Raw genomic sequence first — 18,263 nt, 5'->3', positions numbered from 1 at the left:
TCCTTAAATTTTCTGAAACATTTTGTCAATATAGTAACAATGAAATCATTCATTTAATAGTATATGAAAAAATATGTAAAAAATTAAACATTTATCTTATTCAAATTGGTTTATATAATAAAATAATATACTATTTTTTCATTATCTTTTCAATTTTTTTGTTATTTTTCTTTGCTTTAACTAAATTTAATATTTTTTATTTAATTAAGCTAGGGCGTCTAATATTTTAATATAACTATTTAGTTTTAAAATATTAAATAGATGAGTTAAGAAAATACAATTAATTTTTATTCAGATTCAAATCTATCGTTTTAAATGTTAAAAATCAAAGAAATTATTAATTTAATACAAAAATAATTGGATGAATCTACTTTTCTCATTTTAGATTATTTTAATATACCACATGTCAACTACTACTAATTGATTAATAATTAAAAGTAATAAAAATCATAAACTCTGCTAATATTATAAGATAGTGCGGAGTATTATTTGTTTAGAGTTAGGAATTCTAATATTTGCAAAAAAAAGAGTGAGGGAATATTAAATATGTAGCTTTAAAATGTTAAATATATAAGTTAAGAACATGCGATTATTTATTGATCACTGTTAAACATAATCTTTCAAAAATTATAAATTAAAGAAATTATAATTTTGTAAAATAAAGAATTAAACTTAAAATCATAAACACTAGACTCAATTAGCATTCGTACACCATGTATCAAATTTAATTTATTGCATGTTATAGTTAAATATTTTAATATATTTAAAATATGAAATAAATGATATAAGAACATATGATTTTATCGAGGTTCAACTATAATGGTCCAAGATTTAAGAATTTAAAAAAATCAAAATAAAAAAATAAAAAATTAGAACTAGAGAATTCTTAAAATCAAAACCATATACTCACTTAATTAGTAGTATTAATATATAATATAGTATTATCAAATTTTAATGTGTTGGGTGTTATATTAAAGTGAGCTAAAAAATTTATTATTTTTTAAAGATTATTGTGAATAAAAAGTGATTAAAAGAATAAGTTTATCAATATTGAAGATTATAGTATTATAATTACAAAGTAATTATTTTTTGTCACATGTTATAGTAACTCTAAGTATTTACAGTTCAAAAATATTAGATAACTAATTATTTATATTTTATAGCGCTAATTATTTGTTAAAAATTATTTAAATTCACATTTATAAAGACTAATTCATTAAGAAGTCTGAAATTATTTGTTTGTTGATAAATCTTATTTTATTTGTAGACAAAATGTACACTAAATATATAAAGCTAATAAAATTAATATTTAAAATTTTAAAGAAATATCTTTAAGTAAATGCATTAAAATGGGCATATATAAAAAAAGTTATCAAATCATGTTTTAAACAATTAGATGATTGCAACATGTTATTAAATGCATGCATCATCTATGCATAATCAAAATTTATATCCTTAAATAGGTGTATTTAGTAAACAAATTAATGTAGGGGTAATAAAGTACATATACAAAATATAAATTTAATTAAAAATATGATATAATATATACTTACCATTTTAAGCATTATGGCTTGGAGACATTATGTCTCTAAAACATTTTCCTATTTTGTATTTGGGTGTGATCTATTCTGCACTGACAACTTTAATTACCTTTCTCTCTATCTTTCTCTTATTCTATCAATTTTGCGAATTTTAAGACGGAAGGAGTAGTAGTTATCATTCACAAACTAGTAGTACTAATTGATTTTCGAATAATGTCCGTATCATATACCAAATGAAATAGAAAGAAAATACATGTTCCACTGAAAACTCATTATGAACATGAGCAATGAATCAACCCAATTTAAGCCTCGATCAATCAGCTCATCACAACCCCAGCCACAACACAAAGCACCCAAATCCATGTCTGCAAAAATCAAACCCTCAGAAATCATAATGCAAAGTAAAAAAAAATCCTTAAAAAAGACACAAATTTTTCCATACCTTAATAGAGGCAAGAAAGGAAGAAGAAGCAGAGCTAGGAACAAGGCCAGTGAACCCAATATCATAAGCAGTGCTTCCATCCGCCTTAAACAAGCCAAAGTTCCTCTCCGAAGTCGGCCCGGGCTTGGAATTCTCGTTAAAAAGCGCGAAAACGTACGCCTTCACGGCCCTCTTGGGCCTATAAGGCGTCCCCTTCTTCTTCATCAGCCTCTTCTTCAGATTCCCATTGTAAGTCTTGGCGTTGTTCACCGTCGCCCCGGCCTCGTTGTCGTCCCCCTTGGACGCCCACCCCGTCTCCGACACGATCACCTCCATCCGGTGAAAATCGACCTTCTCCAGCGCCGCGTACGCCGCATCCACCATCGCATCAAACATGTTGTCGTAATGCAGCTTCGTCTTGGCGTCGTAGATGCCTTTGTTCTTCTCGAAGAGGGCGTAGTTGAGGTCGATGTGGGAAGGGTCGCTTATGTAGGCCAGGAAAGGGTAGGCGTTGATGTAGAAGGGGCTGCCGATGTGGGAGAAGAAGCGGAGGAGAGGCCTCATGTAGGGGAGGAGGGACTCCTTGAACGCCCCTGCTGAGGGGGGGAATGTGGTGGCGAACACGGCGGCGGAGTGGGGGCTCGACACCTCGATCTTGTCGGCGAGGCGGAGCTGGGTCAGGGCGTTGTACACGTTGCGGACCGCGGGGACCAGGACCTCCCAGAGCTCGGGGTCCCCGCCCCCGAGGACCTCGTTCCCCACCGCGATCCCCGTGATGGAGGTGCCCGGGAGGAAGGGCTCCACGTTGGTCTTGACCCAGTCGACGGCTCGGTCTTGGTTGATGCTTATGTCGCGGAGGAATTGGTTCCCGAGGCCCACGATGATCTCGATCCCCGACCCTGAGAAGGCCTTTAGGACGCTAGGGTCCGCGTCGTAGATCCGGGTGTTTTTTATCTTGTTCGCCTTGAGGAGCGTCACAACGCTTTCCGGTTTGGGGATGTTGTCCGCGAGCCGGCCGTAGTTCACCCCGAACGTGCCCGTGAATGCATCTACACAGAGACAAATAATAGATGACAGTTAGATCATTTTAGGTCAGATAACTTCAAGATAGATGAGTTATCTACTGATACAGTTTATATTTGAATTCAATAAATTCTTTTAGCAAAGTCATAACTTTATTATGAAAAGAACATGTTTAGAACTGACTAATCATGAGAGAGAGAGAGAGTACCATGTGATGGGAAACTAGATAGCAAAATGAAGAAGAGAAGTGGGAAATATGCAACCATCTTGGATTGAAAAGGAAAGAGAGATGGGCATCCAATTTGTAGTAGGACCACTATTAGAATGTTGTTGATTTTCAAAGGTAGATTTCAATGTTGTAAACCTAGAATGCTTTGTCTGCAGGATGATACCAAACTACAAAATAAAAGATTCCAAACCTTGATTCTAAGATGTGGTTTTCTGATCAAATATTGAACTTGGTTGCCTTGGAATAAGATTCCTAACTTTTCATTGCCTTTTCATTCATCAATCTTGATTCACACTTTTCAACTTTCCTATTGACTTTCTCCATAAACTTTACGAAGGTATCTCGTTTCTTTATACCTTAATTCTTCAATTTTACCATAAACATCATCTAACTTACACGCACGAACCTAACATCGTCTATTTTTCTTGATACTCCCAGTTTTCTAAATATGGTAAGTAAATATTACTACAATTGAAGTATTGATACTTCCAATATATTTCTCCAAAAAGCATTTATAACAAAAGGCACCATCCAACTTACATGCACGAACCTAACATTATGTTGACATGTTTTTCTTAATTAGCTTTCTTACATCGCAATTTTATACATACATTCATAATTAAGAAAAAACTTCAGCAACCATCTTAAATAACACAAACATAAATTTAACAAGAAAACAAATATTGTATTTCGAAATCTTGCTACGGTTTTGATCTACAAATCAGCTTTTAGCTTTAAAGTAAAAGACTAACCCCATGCAAAATTAATAGTTTTAGACACGGATTAGATAAAATCCAACTGATGAGTTTCATAAACAAAAACACAACATACAAAATATTAAAAACAGAAGTAAAAGATCAATTTTTGATTTTCCAGTTGAAACACTCAGGCCTAACTACAGTTGCAACCGCCACCTATAAGCAAAGGATCAACAATCAAAAGCTAACATAATAGCCGCCGCAGCAAAGTCAGGCTGGGGCAGCATGGCATAATATAACATGATATCCACAACACCAGAATACACAAAAGCTACAAATGTCGAATGTCAAGCATAACCAACTCCTATCTCTAACAGCATCTAGTTACATTAAGATTACAGTCATCCAAGTTTGGTGTATTTTCAAAATCAGAAAAAAGGTACCCGACACTTAGATGCTCTACATTAACAACATTTAACAACTAATGGGAGTTGGAGACGGATGATGTGGCGATTGGTTCACCTTGCTGTTATCCATGGACTCCGCCTTCAGATTATTACCTTGTTCCTGCTCCTGTTCCTGCACGCTCGTTTTGATACTGTCTTCCTGGATCCCATTCACTTCCTGAGTAGATACGTGTGGCCCCCTGTTGGCCACCTGCGTTGCAGCTCCATTAGTTGCACCTTGTTCATTTTCAATGGGCTTATCTGGGGTGGCAAGCTCAGAAGATGCATGGGGAGCAGCCTCAGATACAGGCTCCTGCACATTCTCAGACAACTTCTCATGTTCAGCTTTTTCACCTTCATGTGAAGCATCTCCAGTGCCATTATCTTTCACATCATCCTTCCCATTCATATCGGGTTTAACATCCTTGGCATCACTCTGCACATCAGTATCAACTATGGCATCCTGTTCGCTCACCTTAACAGTTTCCTCCTGCAGTTTGTCTTCGCTACCGACTTTGGTTTCTTTATCTTCATCGGCCTTGTCTTCAGTGACAGCATCTTGCTTTCCATCAACTTCCATCCCCTCAGCTTCTTTTGCTGCATCTGGCTTTCCATCAACTTCAGTCCCCTCAGCTTCCTCTTTCCCAGCTTCTGCCTCTTTCTCTTTCTTAGTTATCGATGATCTTTTGCGACGTTTCATTTGTGGCTCAATCTCCAAAGATGTAGGACTTGACTTCACCTTCTCACTGATCCTAGCAGATCTTCTTGGCGTCTCACCGGTACCCCAGTCGAATTCTGATATTGCAGGATTCCCCTCATGGGATTTTAGGTACTGCTCCAATTGCTTGCGGCTGCTGATCTCCTCCCCAGTAGGTGCAACAAATACAATCTCATTTTTCCTGGGAGTTCCACCCCTTTTCGGTAGGTACTGCAAAAACATATCACTATATCAGGACGTGATATAACTAGAAAACTGGGCAGCAATCTCCTACTCATCTCATGCCCTTCCATAATCCAATGTCATGTCCATACATAATAATCACCAAATTCTCATCCATTCAGGTTTTCAACAAGCTGATTTTGTTCAAATGAAAACATACCATCTTGGCTGATAAGGAGCCTAATGCGAGTCAGGTTGAACTTAACAAGCATAAGGCAACTATCCAGGATTCAAAAAATTAGGCTAACCTGACAAGCTCAATTCAAGTCACTCATGTAGAACTCAACAAATCTACAACATACCCTAAACCAGACAAATCACAGTCTGATGTTCACAAACAGCTAACAGGATGAATAACAAAACTGGAATCGCAATATTTGAAGAAAAAACAAAGACTTGCCAAGATAGCAAGCAGTCAAACTATGCCTCGACCTTCAGCAAGAAAGCAATTCTAGTTGTGTAAAACGCTGTTTAAACATCGGTTCCAAGACAACTGTTTTAGCCCATAACTGCAGAAAATTATCACTACAAACTAAAACTATCAACAAAACAGTCCTAAGATATAAAAAAAAATCAACAAAAATTAAAAGAGAGAAACCAAAAAATCACAATTGTTTATGCAAAATGGGAAACTACATAGGCAAGCCCATCCTACTACCAAAAAATACCATGTAAAACGAATATCAACTATTGGCTACAACATGGTTGAAAAAATATCCCAAATTAACAAGAACTGGTATAAATTAAACCCTAGCACCAGAAACACAGGGTAAAAGCAACCGCAGGAGAAAATACAAGCAAGCAAACACTAAATAAGGAAAGGTATAGCAAAATTCAGCCAAAAAATCTTAGAAATTGAGCTCTACGAAAGTCAACATTAAGCAAAATAGCTACTAAGAGTACCAATTTCTTCCAGGAAGCAGGAGCTGGGAGCTCCACCGACACAACTTCGTCACTGCGCTGAATCTCCGCCATAATTCTCGTGCACCTACAAAGCCAAAACCATGTGAAGTTACGAGCGGAAAGGTGAAACCAAGCAAAGTGGATTAAAAAAACCGGTCGCAGTGAGAAGCTTCAGCTACCTCTTCTCTGCTTCTCTCTACTCTCTCTCTCTCTCTCTCTCTCAAACTAAACAAAAATGTGCTCCAAAACTTAACCGCCACGACGCCTTATTTCGAGATAATGCTAAAACCACCTCAAAAGGAGCAAAGAGATATTTTACGTGGGACACGTGGCACCCGCGAGAGTCGTGGATCTGACCGTTGCAGACAGTTTCTGATTGCCTCGTTTGGTAAGAAAGTTCTCGAGCGGGTGTGCTGGGACACGTGCCGCCCCACTACAAGGGCTGTGACGATCTAACGGTGATATCCCGGTTTACTTTGGTATATCACTCCCTATCTTAAATTTTCGTTTGTCAGCTGCTGCGCCACGCTACATGACGGGGAGTGTATGGGACGGGGGACTATGGAGTGTAGGATTAGGGGTGAGTTAGATCACGCGCGGTGGGTGAGAGTGGGGAAGAGAAAGGTCGTGAGTCCCGATAACGTTCCTGAAATGGTGAGTAAATTGGAATGGATAATGGGGTTTGAGGTCCGGATGAGATTGTTCAATGGTGGGAATATAGCGGTGAGATGCAACGGAATCGGATAATGCTATTTTGGTGGGTTGGTGACGTGGGGGTCGATATTTGGGCCGGGCTTCAGTTGGGTTACATGATTCGGATGCACCTCATTCATACTTATGTCTCTATTGACTTCATTAGAATTATTAATTGTGGTAAAAGTATGACACAACGCTAATTAAATTTGATTGTACTTTCTACAATTTATTGGTTTTTAACAACTCCATTTTGGCATTTCACTTTCGCTAAAAGAAAAATACAAACATAGGTAGTACAATTATTTGTGTCGATCATAAACACGCTGCCACAAGAGAGCAAAGACTCACAAAACTCTCAAGTAATTGCTGGCTAAATCAATTATTTCTCGCATAATTTTTCACTATATACGACAGAAGATACTGTTACACAAAGCTCATCTATATAGCAATCTCTTCACGTATACACACTCTTATTGAGAGAGATTGCATTAGATCAAGAAGCTGCAGCAAGAGGAGGCCAATGAGATTCAGTTGTGATGAATTCAGAAGGTGACTTATGACTTCCCGCTGCATATTGGTTGTTTGAGGCCTTGGCCGCCTCTACGTCATTTTCTTCTTCCTCATCGTCGTCAGCATCCCACAAAAAACGAGCATACGAAGCCAGCACAAAACTGCCACAAGATTGACATTTGCTGAGTTTAAGCACATAAACACATGTCTTTGATCATGTTGACATAAACAAAACTCAAGAAAAATGACTCCTCATTCATGCATACATCAAATTATATCCACATTTTCACTAGATTTACTTTAAATTGTGTAACACTACACGGGAGGCGAACTGGAGGAGCTTTTAACTAACTCCGTGTTATTTGAAGAAGCATGGGATCAGAGTTTGCCGTGCATCATAGAAAAAACAAAGGAGAGCTTCCCTTGTTACTCAAACAACCAAAGATTCTGAAGTGGTGACAAAGAAAAGCATGTAATCATGAAACAAAGAATCAGGTTCTCACCAGTCGTTGGGGTCGGTTTTGACAGCTTGATCAAAATAAGCCTCGGCTCGAGCAGAATCTCCGTGAGTCTGCCATAACAGATCAGCATAGTGTGATAACACATCTCCATCAGCAGGGTTAGCCAAAATAGCTCTTTCGTAGAACTCTTCTGCTTTTGTGAAATCTGCTTTAACCTACAAATCAAATTATTGCTTACAAAATCAATTCCATTATTCATCAACGAAAACAACAATGGTAACTACATCATTTAGACACAATACCGAAGAAGAAGCCTTCATCAAACTCAAAATCAACACTGCATCAAAATGAATCTTCATGAACAATGGAATACTATAAATGTGTGTTAATTAACTTAATCATATAGTTTGTGTTAATTACTGATCAAAACTATTCACAATTATACAGAAATAATACAACCAAATTCACTAGAAATTACAAATTTCAGATCAGTTTCTTTCTAACTAGCACACAGCATCAATGAAACCTGATTTCATTAAAAATAGAAAAATCAAAGAAGTTTAATGTTACCTCCTTCAAGTATTTAGCATAATTAGCTAAAAACAGAGGATTTCCAGGGTTAGCATCGATCATCGTCTCATAATACGCCTCACTAATCCCACGGCCAGGTCCCGGCCCGTCGTCCCGCCCTCTCCCGCCGCCGCCGTCCCCTGCCTCCTGCAGAGTCCTCTCAGATGGAATAGCATGCTCCTCCGTTACCGCTGTCGCCTCGCCCAAGCCGGAGCTCGACAGGAAAAACGACACAACATCGCTCCTATCCTGGATGTTCACCGGATCGGGCGCAGGCGGGCGGAAGCTCTTCTTCGGCTTCAGCGGTTCTCTAATGCATGAGTCGAACGCGATCCGCGTCGGCGAGCTGCAGGCGGAGGAGGCCGTGAAGGAGACGGATCTGGTCCGTAGCAGCTGAGGCAGGGCGTCGGGGTCTGATGCGGAATTTGGTGGCCATGATTGCAGAATTGGTGACGATGAGCTTCGGAGTAGCATTTCTATTCCTTGTAGCGCGAATTTGATTTTGTTAGTGTGAGTTGAGAGCTGTAGTGGTTTATTTGGTGGTTCTGGAGGCCGCGTTGAGGTGGAGACACGGAGCTGAGGGATTTATCATTTATATATAAAGAGACATTGGAATTTTGTGGCGGAATTATTAAAAATATCTATCTTGATTTATTTTACATTTACTTCTAAATATTGATAAAATGATATTTAATCGACCATCCGAAAAACAGATCTTTAAAAAGAAATATAAATCCATAAATTTTATCTTAAGATGTCACACGTCTTTTTAAAAATTTATTTCATAAAAAATGTAACACTCTTTTTATAAAAATTCTTACACATTAATATATAAAAATATATCTTTTCACTAAATAAATACTAAGATATTCTAAAATTTTGTGTCATTACCTAAGTACTAAATAGTAATAGTAGGACATTTCGAATGTGATAAAAGGATCAAGGGAAATATTTTTGCATATGTATCGTCTCACTGGATAAAGCAATTTGTGTCTGATTCATAATCATGTTTATTTTCATATGTTAAAATTAAATTCAACGATTCATTTTTATCCTTAGCAAATTATTGTATCTTTTGTGGTTGAGTACTTATCATAGTTGTTGAATCTTCAACGTGGACTTCTAAAACTCTCGTTAATAAGGTGATAATGGCGGTGGCCGCCGCCGGTTTAAGTTCACCGCAGATTTAATGACAGCGGAAAACTTTACTACTCCCTTGTACACTCCAGTTTTCTCACTTCAACTATAAATTATGTTATTAATGAGTACGCTTTAAAACAATGCTCTTGAAATTGGATGGAATAGGAAATTAAATGAAGTTATGTATCCATGGTTTAATTGGTGGATCAGCAAAGTTATCGGTATTAGTTCAAAGTTTTGGCATGCATAAAATAATTTAAGAACAAAGAAAGCTAAAAAGCAGCATCTGCAACACCAATGATTTTCGTTAATGATTTGTGGGTCGTACTTCTGTTGAATAAACTAGGTAGTAGCCCTTGTTTAGTTGTTTGGTTGAACAAATTCTTTATCGTAATATATTAATTTTAAATTCATGATATGATAATGTCTTATATCTAACGAATATACATTATAAGTACTCAGTAAAGCTGGTGGTTAACAAATAAAATATTAAAAGTTGGGTAATAATGATAACCTTATATAATCAATGGTGGTTTACGACCTTCGCATCAACATCAATGGTATTTGCAAATGCAATAGAAGACTACAATAACAATGGTAATTAAAAGAAACCACAAATTATCCACACGCATATAGGATGTTATTCTTAATGGAAGGGGACATGCTTGTGTTTGTAAATAACTCAAACATCACAATAATTGGTCACAGATCAAGTTGCATGCCAAATTCTTCAATCAATCCAAATCAGGTTGCAGTAGTTATTTAATTCGAGATAATATTGTTTAATGCACGGGATAAAATGAATGGGACAAATTCACCGTTTTTTTAGACTCATCAAACCTTATGCTTATTGATGATTATCAATATCATGTTTATAAAAAGGTAATAGAGCATTTCATAGTTTTGCAGTTTCGTGAATTTCTCCTCTGCCTATTTGCTCAAAAAGATTCCAGATCCTCATTACGCCAAATAAAATTTATATAACGATAAAAGAAGTTAACAAAACTCAATATATAGCTATAAATGGATCCTTATTAGTCTTGAAAATATATAGAGATGCGATCATGCACGAATGCCAAGAAAAATAAATTAAAATACTACTACTATGCTTTATTTGTTAATAAGTTGATAGTAAGGATAGATATACTACAAGGATGTACAAAACTATGGCCAGATTCTTCCCTTTCACGAAGCACCCAAGAAAACAAAATTAATTTACTCATAATGTCATAACTGATCTAATTATATTTTATTTAAATTATTGCAATTTAGATAACTGGCTAAAGAAACAGCAAAAAATTAACTGGAATTCTTTTCCTGATTTAATCAAATAAGTAGTACTACTACATTTCAATTTTACAAGAAACCATCTATTTTTCGTCTTTTACTCTGGTAATACTTGTCACATTAATTACTGCTATAAAATTCGTGCAAATGAACAATTTCATATATGCTGGGGATAGAAAATCAATTAACCATTTTCGTGCACTTGCTAAGTGATTAAAAAAGTTTTACTCAATGAACCTCATGCCATAAATGCCAAAATCCTAAATTCTTTTTTAACTCTGCCAGCATTTCTAAAAACTAGTGATTTAAGAAGAAAATGATTTTACCAAAGTATGTTCAAGTTGGTTCGAATTTTTTATCAAATCGATCGTGGACGGGGTCTGGTCGGGACCTTAGAAAACAACTGACCCAGACATAAAATAACTGTTTTATTATAAGACTGATATTTAAAAATAGTTTATGGTTGATACAAAATATCCAGCAGATGTCTCAAATGTTCAACAATGATTTGATGAGATAGAATCCACATAAATACCATGTATCAAATATTCGACATGTATTATTATCCAGATAGAATCCCAGTTGTGGACCGAATCAGAGCATCAAATATTCACTTCTACTATTCAATAGATTCAAAAATAATGAAAACAAGACTAAACCAATGATATTTCAGCTATACCTGAGATGACGGGCCTCCCGAATTCTGTTTCTTTCCTATTTCTGGTGGAGAATTGAACTGAGATAAACATATCATTACAAATTGATGAAGATTTTTGCTGGCTTCCAAAATGCAGCTACTAGTGATGCAAATTATTCATGAGATATGAAGTTGTGCACCAATAATGACATCACTATCATTCCAAACCAACAAAACCGTCCAACATCAAAGAGGAGATATTAGCTGAACACTATATAGGCAATGAAAATGAGGTCATGACAAATAAAATCAGTCAAGATTGTTACCAAGTGAGAACTTCACAGGATACAAGTAAATCATAAATAACTATAGTCTTGCAGTATAATAAGTACATCTAAAAATAAGGCATTTTACCTGATAAAGTGCTGAATACGAGGCCCCCTCTTGTTCGTTTCTTGGTAACTTGATCACCCCCAGATTTGTCACCAATAAGTCTAAAGCCAGAGCTAGTGCCTGAGATCAAGATCACCATCCAAAATTCCAAAATATGTTCCTTGATCCATGGCATTACTTTGGATAAAGAATCTCCAAACCAGAGCATTACCTTGTTGAAAATCAAAAAGTAAAGAAGAGAAAAAATCATGTCCATTTCGTTCCTTTTGGATAAAGGTAAGGTGACAGAATAACGGCAATTTATGCTGCTGTTATTTTCTGAAATATGCATACAATGGCAATGCCAGAGACAAATGGAGTATTTAAGATCACGTTCAAGCAAAGGTAAAAACAATAAATTTGGTGGATCTTTAACCTCAGCTTCGTAATATACTATAATATCATTATACTGTAACCTCAAATCTGACTGCTCATAGTCCTACCACTCAATATCCCCATTCTATGCTAACTTGTATAAGTATATCCACAACACAACCTAATGGAGTTATTTCCTAAATCGAGGGCCCTTGTCTGATCTGCCACTATTCCCTCGATCCCATGCGCAAGACCAGAAGAAAAGGGACATCCAGAATAGCACAGCAAAGAAAATCTGCAGAGTATCCTTCGGTGATGCACCTGATAAACATATCAAAAGTTATACCCTTGAGGAATTAGATTTTTTTTTAAGGAAATGGCACCATCAACATAAAAGAGCCTACAATTTGATAACCGAACATTTTGTTTGTAGCACGTGATAATACGGAACATGGTAATCAAGACATTGTCAAGTGAAACTGTATACATTCAATGTTTGAAAGGACGGAGAATGATATGATCTCCTACAAGCATGATTCAAATCATTAGTATCAGGTAGAATGTTGAAGAAAATTCTGAGAAATTGCTTTTGTACAAGAGGAACATGCAAATACCTTCACGACACTAGCTCCAAAAGAAGCAATATGATTTTTTCAGTGTAAAATTGGCCTACAGAAAGTTACTCTCAAGAGTTTATAGAATGTCTAAGATCCCATCTTAGGCAGAAAAATCGAACACTATATGGAAATCAAGACTTACTGTAACCATATTACACACAAGGCGACGAATGCTTTTAAAGAGAGACGGTTTTATGTTTCTTAAGCAGGCCTACGACAGTCGACCATCAAAATCCTACACTCAACCACAAATCACATGATCCTGACCACAAAAGTTTCAAGGCGCTGATGGCATCGTATGTTGGGCTATAACAGGTTAGGCACCGACAGAAATATCCATTTTGTGGGATTACTTGTGGAAGTTAATCCAGGGAATATGTATTGGAAGAGCATGGTGAATTTATCAATCATTTCTACCACCTAAACAATGGAGTCTACGATTTTCGGGCGTTTTTTCCTCCATCTCAAGTTCTCAACAGTTAACCAAAGAACTTATCGCAGCCCTCATTTCGTCAATCCAAATGCTAGAAAGTAGGCTCAAATTTGCTTTCATAAATCAGAATATCTTACAGAACATTAACAAAAATCAACCAATTAACTACTGATTACTAAATTAAACCAACACTGTCATTCAATTTTAACAATAGCCCCAAATAAGTATACAATTAATGACTACCCTCTCAAAAAATGACAATTTGTGTGTTTTCTATATACAGCCATGCGTATGTGAGAGAGACCGAATTTCGAAATCATATTAAATTGTGATGATACTACCTGGAGGTATCTGATTCTCCGGCGGCGGTTCGGATGGCGAATTAGTGGCGCAGCAACGGTGGAAGCGATAATTGCGCTTGAAGAAGGGAAATGAAGGGTGGAGATTATTTGAAAATGAGGAAGGTGAGCGGAAACTCATGAAATGGTTTGGTGTGATAGCTGAGACATAGTGTTTCGGCGGCGAAGGGCGACGGTGACGGTGGTGCTTAAGGGTAACGGTAATCGGAAAGGGGGAAGACGTCATGGTTGTAGCAGATTTCTCAGTCTCTTTCAATGTGGTGTTTGGTGGTTAAGATTTTGTATTACCAAGATAATGGGCCTCAAATTGGGCCTCAAAGAAAGATCTTTCTGTTAAAAGATTTACGGAAGAAGTTGATGAGATATGGAGTATGTAATTTATATTTGTACATATATTCACAACTAATTTTAAATGCAGAATCAAAACATACAAGTTTATTGTTGGATAACACATAATTTATTACTCCTACTAATTTGTTTTTAGTTCATTACTATTTTCTGTACAATATGTTTGACACCCGCGAAATGAATGAACCATAAACAAAATTTTCTAAAATGAACAAACTAATAATGAATTCCGTGTTACCTAACAGCTACCACATATTCATCTTATCTGAATTTAATGAACCAAAAACAATGTAATAATGCACTTAGATTTCTCTTATAATGTGAACTGTGAAGGATGAATGATCATATCATTGGGAAAGAAAGCAGAAGAATATAAATAAACAAGATAAAATCAAGAAACCTTATGGGTGATGTTCATGTATGAAGAAACCATATATAGACAAATATAGTTGATGAAGAATTACATTACATAAATATAGAATTTGAGTATCAGGGTTGAAAGAGTTTGTTCCCACAGGTGCATCTCCAAGAGAGAAGATAATAGGTGTCATCTTGAGCATGAGAGAACTTGACATAGATGAAGGGGCTCCTCTTTTGGGATTGGGATGGTATTGCTAGGGTTGCCACACATGGCCTGCAACTCATGCATCTATTCAGGCAAGCAGGGGGTTTTGATCCCAACCCCATCTTTATCTCCTTCTTCACCTCATCATCCATTGATGCCCCCATCCCTATCCCACCTGAATATCATATATATATATACAAATTCACACTAAAAAATCCTCACATATGTAATCACCATTGCACTATTCACTCATGAGATGCATAATCTCACTATATCATAGAAGAGATTTTGAGTTAAAGGAGTTACCTGATTGGAGTGGCAGAGAAAGGAAGAAGATAGATAATAGCAGTGCAGCAAAGGTGTAAGTTGTTGATATTGCCATAAGTGTGTGCTGACAGCTGAGCCTGAAACAGATAAATAAATTGAGCTAGGTTTTATGACAATATAAATATATATAGAGTGCATGGAAGTCTATATAAATTTACTTAAATAGCCTCACATAGCATTTTTTGTACCTGATGGAGTATTTCCAGTATAGAATCTTCACTCTATCCTCTATCCGTACATATATATATGTTAGTTGTTTAACAAGAACTAGTAATTAATAAATTGGAATCATAAATCAGTTGAAGCTGTTGTACTATGTGGTAAAATAAATACTATTGGAAGCCGGCTTTTCGAGCATGCACACTGAAAGAGAAGGCATCTTGATAATTAATTAACTTGCTCTTTAATAAGAGGTTCTCAATTTGAGATATAATTAAAATAAATAATTAGAAAATTAATGGGAGTTTTCAGTTCATACCGTGATGTAGATAGCTTGTACTAAGTACTAACAATAATGAAGTCTCTTCTGCTAGTACTCTAAAATCAGAAACTAATAAAGTAAAAAAATTCACTCAATATTTTACCACTGTATGTCTACTTCTTTTTTACTTGAATGCACATTTTTTTCTGTCTGCAAGTTTTAATTAATGTCGGAGACGCTTCCTAAGTTCTAAGTCCTCTTATTTTGCTTTGCAGTTAGAAATGCAGAGAGAACTGAACTTCCTAACGTGAAAAAAGCTGCACCTGTTCATTTTCTTAATTCTTATTTAAAATTATATCCAATTTTTCCATAATAAAAATAGAAGAAAATCTTACTAGTGTAACACCCGTGCTATGCACGGATTATAAATTTATATATTTGTCTAAATCTTAAAAAAATTAAGCAATACCTACATGCTATAAAGAAATTAATATAAATAAATATGTATGCAATAATAATTTATTCTTATACAAAAAAATAGTAATAAATTTAAGAAATTCTTCAGTATATAACACACAAATATTGTGTATGAGTAATAAACCTAAAATTAATTAAATTAAATTAAAATTTGTATATTAATTACATAAAATTAAGAATTTAAATTTCATAAATTCATATACTCAATTTATCAGTAGAGGTCATTCTATATTTATTTTGCATACCTATTTTCTTAATTTTTCAATATTGCTCCAACATTTTTTTTGATATATTTCGTACGTTTAAATAAGATATCCATATAACATGTACTCTTTATACGTCACACAGAAATACATTGAAACTTGAAAGATATTTAGTAAATAATTTAACTCTATTTATTTATGTAAATTATGTGATTTTAATATATAGTAATATTTAAAAGTAATATTACCTTTTATTGCATCTAATTCCCTATTTTTTTCAAAATATTATAAATGGAAATCCAATTCCATATGCTAAAACTCAAAACCAAAATCTATATAGAAAATTATGGAAACCCAAAATCCTAAGAACTAAAACCTTCTACTTAATTTCTTAGCATTAAATAATTTAGCCGAATGCAGTAATACAAATATAGATTGAATTAAATAAATTGCGCTAATTTATATTGAAACCCACTAACTGAATTAAGTTAACTACCAAATTGACCTATTTCTATTTAAAAGAGTCAATCAGGTTAAAAGAAAAATGATAGCTTCCTCTTCTTCACGCTTGTAGCGCCTCCATCTTCTACTTCACGCTTAAATAAGATTATGCCTGAATTCACAAGTAATGATGGTTATAAAAGATTTTCAAACATATAAAGTATTGATAAGAAACGGAAACACAATAAGATATGAGCATTATATCGACATCATGGATGAACATTGAACAAATCCTATTTGTGTTGTTATCCCAACTACTGACCTTGCAAGACCTTGCCGTTAAACGCTCATTTTTCATTATTGTCGACATGGAGTGCTTGCTTATTTGCATTAAGCCTTGCACATTCAAAGGATAACAAAATAAACTTTAGATAATAGAAAAAATAATACCTTTAAAAAATACAAAGACTGCTGCCATGCAAAACTCCATCCTTTTGTTGCTCTCTTTTTTCTTCCAGTGACATATCAATTGTATTCAAAGCAGAATCCCTAAACTCTAAAAGAAGGCATAAACACGAATAAACCTAATTAGAAAGCATAAACAAATAAGAAAAGAACAAAAGAGAAAACTTAGAAAGAAAATGACCATAAAATTGGAGGTTGAAAATGAGGACTCGATATTTAAATATACATATGAAGCAAAGCGGGGCAATAATTAGGCATTATAAGCATTAACTAATATTAATTTCAATTGTGCAACGGCATCACATTGATTTAATAATTACTCCATGCAAATATTTGCAAAAAAGACATGCACGGTTGATTCAATTTAAGTTTGAAAAATTTGTAACGTTCAAGGACAATTAAGTTGGTCAAATTCCTAAACGCATATTGGTAAAAATTAATTTTTTGTTATCGTGGATTACATTTATAATACCTGCGAAACTGTCGCTTTAAAATTTGCATCTAAAATTAAATTTAGATTAATTGCAATAATACCCAAAATTAATAAATATTCAAAACTATGCCAAAAACTCGGCTTTTATATTAGTATAGATAACTAGACAACCTTTCAATAAGAATGTCAATAAAGAAACTAAGGTATTAGAACTTATACATAGTGATTTGTGTGATTTTCATTCGACTCCATCTCTTGGTAATAAAAAGTATGTAGTTACTTTTATTGATGATGCTACTAGATTTTGCCATGTCTATCTCTGTCATTCCAAAGATGAAGCTCTTGATAAATTTAAAATCTTTAAAGAAAGTGTAGAGCTTTATCATGGTGTGAAGATTAAAACTCTTCGCACTGATAGGGGAGGTGAGTATTATGATCCAGCGTATTTTGAATCGACTGGTATAGTACATCAAACGACTGCTCCATATACACCACAACAAAATGGTGTAGCTGAAAGAAAGAATAGAACGTTGAAAGAAATGATTAATTCAATGTTGTGTTATTCTGGCCTAAGTGAAGGATTTTGGGGTGAGGCTATGTTAACAGCCTGTTATTTGTTGAATAGAGTTCCTAACAAAAGGAACAAAATCACCCCTTATGAACTTTGGCATAAGAAACCACCAAAATTGAGTTATCTTAGAGTTTGGGGTTGTCGAGCAGTGGTAAGACTAACTGACCCTAAAATGAAAAACATAGGTCAAAGAGGTATAGATTGTGTGTTTCTGGGGTATTCAGAAAATTCTGTTTGTTATAGGTTCTATGTCTTAGAACCCAATGACTATGTATCTATGCACTCTATTATTGAGTCAAGGGATGCTGAATTTGGCAATGAGGATAGATTCACGTCTATACCTAAACCTGGAGG

At 35.1% G+C, this 18,263-nt stretch overlaps 5 protein-coding genes and 1 long non-coding RNA gene across 9 annotated transcripts; all 6 read right to left on the bottom strand.

The window, feature by feature from the left end:
* Positions 1–1,713: 1,713 nt before the first annotated feature.
* LOC125198385 (glucan endo-1,3-beta-glucosidase 14) lies at positions 1,714–3,783 on the bottom strand. The gene is made up of 3 exons (XM_048096739.1): positions 3,194–3,783; positions 1,984–3,011; positions 1,714–1,906 (listed from the first exon to the last, which is right to left on the bottom strand). Exons 1-3 carry the CDS (start codon positions 3,249–3,251, stop codon positions 1,859–1,861), a joined length of 1,134 nt encoding a protein of 377 aa, XP_047952696.1. The 5' UTR covers positions 3,252–3,783; the 3' UTR covers positions 1,714–1,858.
* Positions 3,784–4,157: 374 nt separating this feature from the next.
* LOC125198386 (methyl-CpG-binding domain-containing protein 11-like) lies at positions 4,158–6,533 on the bottom strand. The gene is made up of 3 exons (XM_048096740.1): positions 6,381–6,533; positions 6,202–6,286; positions 4,158–5,286 (listed from the first exon to the last, which is right to left on the bottom strand). Exons 2-3 carry the CDS (start codon positions 6,271–6,273, stop codon positions 4,387–4,389), a joined length of 972 nt encoding a protein of 323 aa, XP_047952697.1. The 5' UTR covers positions 6,274–6,286; positions 6,381–6,533; the 3' UTR covers positions 4,158–4,386.
* Positions 6,534–7,165: 632 nt separating this feature from the next.
* Positions 7,166–9,020, bottom strand: LOC125198387. The gene is made up of 3 exons (XM_048096741.1): positions 8,439–9,020; positions 7,911–8,083; positions 7,166–7,568 (listed from the first exon to the last, which is right to left on the bottom strand). The coding sequence occupies exons 1-3, from the start codon at positions 8,910–8,912 to the stop codon at positions 7,391–7,393; spliced, it is 825 nt and encodes a 274-aa protein (XP_047952698.1). The 5' UTR covers positions 8,913–9,020; the 3' UTR covers positions 7,166–7,390.
* Positions 9,021–10,106: 1,086 nt separating this feature from the next.
* LOC125198388 lies at positions 10,107–13,977 on the bottom strand. Of its 4 annotated transcripts, XM_048096744.1 has the most exons (4): positions 13,641–13,977; positions 11,917–12,106; positions 11,545–11,601; positions 10,107–10,161 (listed from the first exon to the last, which is right to left on the bottom strand). In XM_048096744.1, exons 2-4 carry the CDS (start codon positions 12,101–12,103, stop codon positions 10,133–10,135), a joined length of 273 nt encoding a protein of 90 aa, XP_047952701.1. In that variant the 5' UTR covers positions 12,104–12,106; positions 13,641–13,977; the 3' UTR covers positions 10,107–10,132. The 4 variants fall into 4 exon arrangements, 3 of the variants coding, with proteins under 3 accessions (XP_047952701.1, XP_047952700.1, XP_047952699.1); XR_007172395.1 differs by lacking the exon at positions 10,107–10,161 and having other exon boundaries at positions 11,403–11,716; positions 13,641–13,975; XM_048096743.1 differs by lacking the exon at positions 10,107–10,161 and having other exon boundaries at positions 11,545–12,106; positions 13,641–13,965.
* A 420-nt stretch (positions 13,978–14,397) lies between these two features.
* On the bottom strand, positions 14,398–14,964 carry LOC125198384 (EPIDERMAL PATTERNING FACTOR-like protein 5). The gene is made up of 2 exons (XM_048096738.1): positions 14,878–14,964; positions 14,398–14,746 (listed from the first exon to the last, which is right to left on the bottom strand). The coding sequence occupies exons 1-2, from the start codon at positions 14,951–14,953 to the stop codon at positions 14,496–14,498; spliced, it is 327 nt and encodes a 108-aa protein (XP_047952695.1). The 5' UTR covers positions 14,954–14,964; the 3' UTR covers positions 14,398–14,495.
* Positions 14,965–16,376: 1,412 nt separating this feature from the next.
* LOC125198383 lies at positions 16,377–17,449 on the bottom strand. The gene is made up of 2 exons (XR_007172394.1): positions 16,891–17,449; positions 16,377–16,612 (listed from the first exon to the last, which is right to left on the bottom strand). It is a non-coding gene; the product is annotated as an uncharacterized LOC125198383 (long non-coding RNA).
* Between the last annotated feature and the right edge of the window lie 814 nt (positions 17,450–18,263).

This window comes from Salvia hispanica, unplaced genomic scaffold (assembly GCF_023119035.1).
Source record: "Salvia hispanica cultivar TCC Black 2014 unplaced genomic scaffold, UniMelb_Shisp_WGS_1.0 HiC_scaffold_1408, whole genome shotgun sequence".
NCBI lineage: Eukaryota > Viridiplantae > Streptophyta > Magnoliopsida > Lamiales > Lamiaceae > Salvia > Salvia hispanica.
This window is presented reverse-complemented; position numbering and strand designations above follow the sequence as displayed.